Raw genomic sequence first — 9,783 nt, 5'->3', positions numbered from 1 at the left:
AAAAAAAGTTGTTATATGGATTTGAATGATTGTTTTGAATTCTTAGAATTTTGTGCATTTGCAATGTACCTAAGTTAGTAGCGAGCGAAGCGAGCTTGGTTTGCGAAGCAAACCATATAAGATTGCATAGCAATTTTCGGGGGTTGGCGAGCGTTAGCGAGCAGGGGGCGCAGCTCACTACTTGTTTATAATACTAATAGATAGTAATTTTTGGATGTGGGAAGTAGAGGTACAAGCTTAAGCAAGCAGAATTCCTTTTAGTATATTTTTGATATATACTAGTATATATTGAATAATTTTAACTTTGGTAGAAAAACTGTTTTCTGTCAAGAAGAGACAATTATTGCGAAGCAAACATCGGGGTTGGTGAGCGGTAGCGAACAGGGGGCTTAGCCCCCTTGTATTTACATATATAGCATGATGTTAAAATTAAGTAATAAAGCACGGGCATTTTACAGAAAAGCATTTAAATTTAAAAGCTTACGGAAAATTTATGTAAAATTGGTAGAAAAAATCTTATTTTATTTACTAAATTTTGAGTTCTGTGATTTAAACTTTCTCTTTAGAATTAAAATTTATTTTCATAAATAATGATAATTATGAATATAAATATTTTTTACACACATTTTATAAGCGAGATAAAACAGTGTATAACAGTGCGAGATAAAACAGTGAAACAACACAGCAAGATTTTCACTTATTTTATTTTTATTGTTGTTTACCTATAAAAAGTCAGTTATGTGAAATATATCCGTGTTATTTGAATAAATTGTGATAGCATAATGTAAAATTTTTATTATTTAATTTTTCACAAATAATTTTGGGATTGACTTTTTATCATTATTTTCTCTCATTATTTATTTTTATGGAATAGAGAGTTCAATACAATTAGCGAAATTTACAACAATTATCGACAATTTATAAAACATTTAAGAATTTATATGCACAGAAAATATGCTCTGTTCACATTAGTATTGATTGATTCCACAATAAAACATTATGTTTACACAAGGCCCCTTTTTTCTACAACCTACAGACATTATTAAAATATCAAAAATATTAAAACTTCTTTTGGGTTTCAAAAATCATTCCTTAAAGGGTCTTTTATCTCAAAATTAGTAAGAAATTACGTTAATTTTTATAGGATATCGGTTTTTGCGAACAGTTTCTAAGTACAAGTCGATATAGTTTTCTGAACTGATCGAAAATTATTTTTTTATTTTAAAGTACAATGCAAATTTATAGTCACAACTTAAAACCTAAATAGTAATCTTATAAACATGTCTTTAAAATGCATAGTGAGTATTATAGAAAAATTTTAAATTTATTATAATTTATTGCTTCTTCTCCTTACGCTTTTTTCTATTTTAACAAATTTATCCTTTACCCCATTATTTCATTGTCATATTACCCATTATCACACTACCCATTACTAAATTATCCATTTATCCATTAACATTTTACCCACTTTATCCTACGAGATCCTTTTACATGTCTTCCAATGAAATAAATTTCTTTCCGGATTAATTTTTGCAATATTTAATTAGATGTATATTAATGCATACTGTATAAGTTTAAAAATCATCAATGTTTTATCAAATATTGAATCTATGATGTAGTTTGTTGTTTAATAATAGTTAACCATTTCGTTTTTGTAGAGGCTCCTGGTAGTCCTTTCCCTTTCATGGACCTTCCTGACACTCCTGGTAATCTATATACATAAAAATGTTTGTTTTTATGTATGTCTGTGCGTCCTTTATAGGCACCTGAACCATCTAACTGAAAGGAAAGAAGTTTGGCATACAGATAAGTCGAGCATGAGAAAGTCCACTGTTGTATTTAAACTTTCAATAACAAACCTTTCATTCGCGATAATCCAAAAACGAAGTGGTATTTTCCGATTGATTAAGCGTTATTCATTGGTTTAATTTAAACTATAGACGATTAAATTTTCCAAGTAATTTAAATATAAGATCAGTAACATTTGCTACTTTATAGCTCTAATTAATTAAGTAAAAAGTTTATTGCACGTACTTTAATATTCAATTTTTTTTTGTTGGCTGTGTCAAATAAATTCAATAAACTTTAACATGGCAGCATTTGGGGACTGCGTCATCTGAATAATATTTTTTTTACTTCAATTATAATTATAAAGTTATGTGATGACATGTGTTAATTTTGTGCATAATATTTTTTTAAAACGTGTTTCTATGAAAGTAAATGATTTGAAACCCATGCTAATTGAAATTAAATAAAACGGTAGCTATAAAGTCAAGGACAAAATTAATGGAGAAAGGATACTATTTCGCTCGGTATGTATTTAGTGATTATTAAAACTGCTTCAATACTAATCAGTTTTAATATTAATGCTGTTTAAATAACTGTTCTACTGTCACTTGAATGGGATATGTACCGGAAAAAATTATTTGATAGTGAAAACTAATGTAATTTTATCTATCATGAGTTAGCCATTAGGATTATCACGTAAAGTACAGCTCATCTCTATATGAAGAGATGATCTATATGAAGAGAGAGATAAAAATGTTTAAATGCTTCTTAAAAATATACATTAAATTAATGAACGAGTAACTTATTACATTTTTTCTTTCACAAAGAGCTTTAGAATTTCTTTCACTGTAACGAGCTGTTATACGTATTGCTCCATCGTAAAAATTTTCAGATATTCTCAAACATAACAATGGTACTTTTACTTAGTATTATATAAAATTCCAATAAACATAATTATTACCATATATAATTTTAATTAGAATAGCTATTACCACATGTATATATAATTTAAACATTACCATATTTAATTTGACTTAACAACATTGATAAATTTTTTTATTTAGGCTCTGGGAAAAGAAAAGAATCATTATTCTTTCAGCAGGCTTATTTTTGAGACAAAAGTCATATTTATTCTTTTCATAGTTATCATTTTCATGTAAAATTAAAGTTTTTGCCTCCCTCAGAATAATAAAGCCTGCTGACTAACAGAAGCTTACATTTTTCATATTTAGGAAAACGTTGATTGTCTTTCCACACTAATGAAAACAGTTTTCAAAAGAAAGAGATAAAATATATATATAAAAAAAATCCTTTTTAGATTTTTTTTTCTCTACATTAAAATTAAACTCAAAATTTTTATTACAGGGAATAACTAGAAAAAAGAAAATTACTTTCCAAGTTCCATGCTTACAACTGAGAGAGGTTCAATCAGGAACAATTAATCAATGTCTTTATGAATAGTTAAACATCTTTTTCAATAATGTTTATTATTTTAAAATGACATTAAAGTAATATATGTATTAAAATGCTTAATGTCTTATTTTTTACTTAAGCGTCTTTCCAAAATATGAGAAGGTTTACATAGATGTCAAAGATAACCAAGCCATGTCAAGCCAGCCTATTACTCCCAAGTATACACTTACATAGTAAATGTTAGTAACAGCAGGTATAAATTTAGTTAGATATTTTTTCTCAAGACGTTACAATAGTTAGTTACGATATTTATTCTCAAAAGACATTCAAAACATAGTAAGACATTATATTTGTTTTAATTCGAAGGATATATTAGTTTTGCTTAACTATTGGGATGTTTCCACTTTATTTAAAATATATATTTTCCTTAGAATTAAGTCTAAGCTCGAGTCAATTTCAAAATCCATTTATAGTCCTGCATATTGTTATACATTTACAGACATATACATGATTTGGCGAGTGTGAGTAAGAAACTGAATTACAACAATCGGTTAGACATAGAAAGAGGTAAAACATTTATCGAAAATTAAAGTAAAATTGAAATTAATGATAAAGGCCTAAAGCTCAAAATAGGGAGTTTGTTAAGTATCTAAAATTTAAAAAGCAGAAATATAGTTTTAGTCTTTTGGTGCAGATGAGACAGTCTCCCTGCACTCAAGCAATGACAATAAGTCACCCCACCATAATTCCGCGAGTACAAATCTTGAGAAGTTAGCGGGAAGAGGGAAATTCAAACTGAAGGTGATTTTAGCTGTTCGTTCATTATCATCAAACACAGATATAAGTTCAGTATTGCTTGCTATAACAATTAGTAATCATTTGTTTAGCCTTTGGACACATGCAAATGTTTTTTTTACTGACCTTTGAATCATAACTCATTGACGTCTTCGGCTTAAGGGAGTTGAAAAACTAACTCCTACTCCTACAAATAGTTGAAGACAAATCAAATGTTATAGTATTGCAAAAGCAGCTGAATCCAACTTTAAATACCCGAAGAGTCACTTTTAACAGTGATATTTCCCTTTAACTATTCTAACAGTGATCTTCCCTTTAACTATTTCTATGATTATTTATTTTAATAATCAATGTTAACGCATGAAGTTTTGATACAGTATATCTTGTAAAATCTAAGCATTGCTGTAAACCTTACATTTTTGAGACTCAATGGTTAAATATTTATGTAAATAATAGAAGCAGTCATAAAAAAATACATATTAATAGGATGAATTTCTTTTCGAAAACTTTTTGATTAAGAAAAATATAATGAACATATTTAGTGAGAATATGATTAAAAGAAATATTGATATAATTTTTAAAGTATTGGATATACATTGTGCCGATTTAAGCCTAACAACGGGTCATGCCTATAAACTTCTAAATTTTTGCCTTCATAAGCATATCATAAGCATTCATAAGCATATTATTCATAACATATTATTTTCGATCAAAATGAGGAAGAAAATATGATTTTTTGTAAACTAAATTTCAAAATCACCCATTTTAAAACTCTTTTATTCCAGCATAAAGTTCCCATTTACTTCCCGTACTTTTTTATTAGTTAAAAAACTCATATGAAAAGAACGGTTCAGAACTTTGTTTTCCTCAAAAAATGATTTTGTGAATATATGGCCTATTAGAAATTATATGCATAGCATTTTGGTTATTATTTCTCATTTTGAGATTGGTTTACTATAATCACTGACTCAATGTGCTTTTTTTAAAAATTAAAATTATGTCTTCTTATTTTATCTTTAGAGAATTGTGCATTTTAAAAGTAGAATATATGCATTTAAATATGATCCAGTAAAATTTTTGCTCTACTTGGATTTTAACTAAGATGCGAAGAATATTGAAGGAAAATATTAAAAGCTAAAATAGTTAAAGTGAAAAAAGTTATGATGTGTTTGTTACTCTGAATAAATGAAAGTTATGTTGCATCTTATGCTGTATTTCTCTGAATAAATGAACAGTTTTCAATATTTAACCAATAGATTATTGGGTATTATGGGTATCCGCAATATGAATAATGTTGCATCGAGAGTTTCAGCTGAAGATCTGTAATGTTTGTGCCCTTAACTTAAATTTCGTTTCCAGAGTATTTAGCTTTAACTACGACAGTTTCAAAACAAACAGGAAATTAAGAATCCAAAAAATTATAGAATCTTAAAAGCGAATCTTTTCACTACTTAAAATTACGTAACGTTAATTTCTTAAAACGACAATATACAAAATACATACAGAGAAATTGGTTGAATAGTTTCTGAGTTATACAATTTCAATAATGCGATATTTTTGATGTTCTATTTTCCCACATTCTTAACCAAATTTTGTATTTCTTTTTTTTTAAATTATGGTTTAAAATGACGTAAGACTTGTATACCTTACAATTCAAAATTTTAATCCTTCTTAAATTTACTAATAAAAAAACTATACTTTTTTTTACATCTTAGGATAAATAAGAATTATAATCTTGTACAAAAGAGTTTAAAGCTCTGTAAATATTCGAGTTCCAGAGTAAAAGTTGTTCAGGTGTATATCTTTTTTTTTAGAGTCCATTAATGGTAATCATTAATGGTCATTGGCAATGGTTAAGGTATTTTACATCCTTAAAAGTATTTAATGAAGGTTAAAATATTTAACAAGAATCCCTTCCAGTTTACCCTAGCATTTGAGATAAAATAATACGTTTAGAGTGGTTACTTCTCGTATTTGTTTAGACAATATCTTTAACTTTATTTTAAAACTACAGTGTTTATAACAAATGTTTTCGGTGCTGTTTTTACAGCTTAAGATTTAGTTAAAAATTTCTAGCTACTTCGATATTGAATTGAATAATGTTGGTTCAGGAAAAGTCCGGATTTAATTACTGTAAAATGGTACTTTTTATAGTAAAATCCATTTTTACAGGAACATGTTACAGAAAACAAATTCGGAAATACAGAAATATTTACACTAATAACTATCATAAAATCACTGTAGCACTCTAATTAGATAATCATTACTGTAAAAATTTCTACAATATAGTATTTCACGATCAAATTGGATTGTACGGCAAAATGGATTTAGTAGATCATGTACCCAAAGTTACGGTACATTATACAGCAATTTGGTTCGACATTTTTACAATGTATAGTAAATGCTTTTTTCTGTTCTTCGTTAAATAATTGGGAATTGGATGTTACAAATTGATAGCAAAAAATTTGATATAATCACTTGAATTCCAAGAGAAAAAATTATTCTAGCACAATTGAAATACTAACATGGTAAAAACATTTCTTGCAAAAAAATAAATAAAAGCGTTTTAAAAACTTGAAATATTTATATTTACCTTAAAATGCATATCACATATAGGTAAAAAACTACCGTAAATTTCTTAATATATATATAATTTTTCAATTCAGAACAAACAGACAGAAAAGCTTGAGACAAATAAAAACAATTAGAAAATGTCCATAAATCACTATTTGCCTTTGCTATTATTCTTACGCAATGAAGAGAAGTAAATTAAAGATGCTATCACCAAAGCAAACAATTATGCCCTCTGAAAGTTTTAGGTATGTATTTAAGGATGTCACGAAAATAATTTTCCTATTTTAGTGTTTAGGTAGAAGCTGCATTGGATAGCTGCGTTTCCTGTGTTTTCTGTTTGAAGCAATGTCATTATATCAGCTTATTCTAGCCTGTAGCATCTTGGGAGGTAATATTTCTTAAAAACAATGAAACAGTGACAGCTTATATAATAGGTTGTAATCATTACCTAATGAAAATGATGATATTTTTCTACAAATAATAATAAAAATGTTTTAATTCACTCTTTTGTAATCTAACCTAATTTTTATATTTTACAGTTGGAGTATTTCCAATACGTAAGTTGAAAACAACTGTTACAAAATTTTTATTTATGAGATTCAAACTTTAAAAAACTAAAACAAAAGTAAAGATATTATTTTAAGATACTTTCTTATATTATACATGAGGCTTTGTAATCTTTACTCAGAAAATTTAAATTTCTTGAATTCATATCAAAATTTAATAAAGATTTTAAAAATTAATTAGGGATCGCAGTTTTGATGTGATGTGTGGAACTCAAGTGTTGAAAGAGTTATTTTCAATGATTAACTTAACGGGAGTTTTTTTTTTTTTTTTGAAATTCCATTTTGTTCGAAAATTATTTTAATATTAAGAGTTTTTTATCGTGAAATTTTTTCACTTATTCTGTTTTAAATAATGATTAATTATGATTAATTATGATTAATTACGATTAATTACGAATAATTATGATTAATTATGATTAATTACGAATAATTATGATTAATTATGATTATATTACGATTAATTATGATTTATGACTAGTTATGATTAAAATATGATTGTGGTCGAAACATATATCTGTCGAGATCATTCTTTTATAAGCTCGTACTTGACTTGATACCAAAAGTTACAAAAAATGGACACATAAAACTAAAAGTATAAGTCACAAACTTTATATAGACATTTTTTCGAAATTAAAAATATCTAAATTGAGATAAAAATCGTTTGCTTCTTGAGATGTTGTACTGTATAAGATTATCGTTATGAATTGTTGACTATTAAAATTCCTTTTTCGTGTGTCGTACTACCTTAATTCTTACGTTTAATTATTTTTTAAAACAATAGATTTCCTTCCAAATAAAAGTAATCGTTTATTTTTTACTATTAACCTAATAACACGATGTTCCTCATAAAATTTTATCAATTATATGTTTAATACACAAAATTCTATTTTTTAAAGTGTCGAATTAGTGAAAAATGCCGGAGGCCTTTGAGTGGAACCTCCTAATCTTATTGTTGTCGTTGCCAATTGCCAATATTAGCAAACCTGCTTGGTGAAACCAAGCATATTTAAGCCAGAGTTGTTGTTAATTTACGTCGCACTAGAGCTGCACAATGGGCTATTGGCGACGGTCTGGGAAACATCCCGGAGGATGATCCGAAGACATGCCATCACAATTTTGATCCTCTGCGGAGGGGATGGCACCCCCGCTTCGGTAGCCCGACGACCTGCGCGCGAAGTCGAGCACAATATTTAAGCCAGAGAGAGCGTTTCATGTTTTTCAGTGGCGCTATCTACGGTTGAGAATGCGTCATACATTTGACCACACACACACGTCACAATCCGTTTATAGGGTTGACCCATTTATACATTCATTCCTCTATAGATCGTAATTTTGACATGTACTAGAGAACGATAAATCTCCAAATCTGTACTTAAAGAGCTATAACTTGTTATGGGAGGACTTTATGACCCGACAGATCTAACGCCCACCAGTAACCATTTACTACACGGAGAATCTTAGGCCAGTGGGAATTGAACTTACGACCTCATAGATAAGGACCCAGTGCCCAACCAACCAGGCTATCCCGGCCCTTTTAATTAAAAAAAAATATTTTTGATTTTTATCATTTGAATCTGTATTTTATTGTTCTCATGAAACTACTTACTTTGTAGAATAGTTAATTTCATATGCTTTTAGCCATACCTCAATTTTATGGTAAGAAATAGCTTTTTTTATTGATTTCCATTCTGATCCGATGTATACAGACTATAAAACTGTTTTCGTGAGTTTCTGAGTCAATGCTTGATTCTTATCGTTATTATAGTTTCAATGTATGATTGTACAAACATTTATTTTTAAAAAGTTCTAATTTTGAAAGGATTTATAGAATGTGAATTCTGATTTGTTATTTTTTTTATTCTGTTTTCATTTTTTAATGTAACGACCTAAATTTCAAACAACTGAACTGATGATGAAAATGAAAATAATTAAAATTAAAAATGAAGTTAAAAACAATTTTATTTCCATTTCAGCTGCCAAGAAACTTTATTAGTTACATAAAAACTTATAACGTGTAATATGAGAATTATATCAAAATTAAAACATGCTTTGAAATTACTAAAAAATAATTGCTGAATTTGTTTTAACAGAGTTTATGAGTTTTCAGCAAATTCAGCCTTGCTTTATCAGCAAATATTCCCGGAACTTAAATTTTTTATTTTTGAGGTAAAGTCAATTATTGAAGCTAAAAAATAAATGTCAGTGCAAAATTTTTAAAAATTTGCATTAGTACTACGAAGTAAAATAATTTAATAAATTTTTGATTAATAGCACAGCTCTATTTAAACTTTTTTAATGCTAATAACTCAATTTTAAATCTTGAGAAAAACGAATTATATTAGCCTTAAAAGGTAATATTTATTACGGGTGAGCATACATGTCTTCATATAAATATTAAAATTAAAATCTTTCAATAAAATTAGAGATATTAACTGATGCTTGTGTATACTTGATTGCATATTTTGTCATTTCTACTTAATATCTTAATCAGATACTGATAATTTCTACTCAGCATCTTAAGTTTAATGTCTGCATAAGGAGTACAGTCCGCAAAATAAAAAGATATCACCCTGAATAACTTTTGTTCTAATGATCGGATTTTCACGATCTAAGTGTCGATGTTAATGGTTCCCGGGGGTGACCTCAA

General features: G+C 27.7%; 1 protein-coding gene and 1 long non-coding RNA gene across 2 annotated transcripts in view; both read left to right on the top strand.

Annotated features, from left to right (window-relative positions):
* The window catches only part of LOC107444692 (uncharacterized), a gene marked incomplete in the record, with an annotated part of 37,559 nt that extends 34,245 nt beyond the window's left edge, over positions 1-3,314 (top strand). The window contains 2 exon segments of the mRNA XM_071178619.1: positions 1,659-1,706; positions 3,154-3,314. Of these exon segments, the coding sequence (XP_071034720.1) occupies positions 1,659-1,706; positions 3,154-3,164 (59 nt within the window).
* Positions 3,315-6,613: 3,299 nt separating this feature from the next.
* LOC122272186 (uncharacterized) lies at positions 6,614-8,794 on the top strand. The gene is made up of 3 exons (XR_006226832.2): positions 6,614-6,958; positions 7,110-7,127; positions 8,775-8,794. It is a non-coding gene; the product is annotated as an uncharacterized lncRNA (long non-coding RNA).
* Positions 8,795-9,783: the final 989 nt, after the last annotated feature.

This window comes from Parasteatoda tepidariorum, chromosome 1 (genome assembly GCF_043381705.1).
Source record: "Parasteatoda tepidariorum isolate YZ-2023 chromosome 1, CAS_Ptep_4.0, whole genome shotgun sequence".
NCBI classification, from domain to species: Eukaryota; Metazoa; Arthropoda; class Arachnida; order Araneae; family Theridiidae; genus Parasteatoda; species Parasteatoda tepidariorum.
Note: the sequence above shows the minus strand (reverse complement) of the source record. Positions and strands in the feature narration are given on the sequence as shown.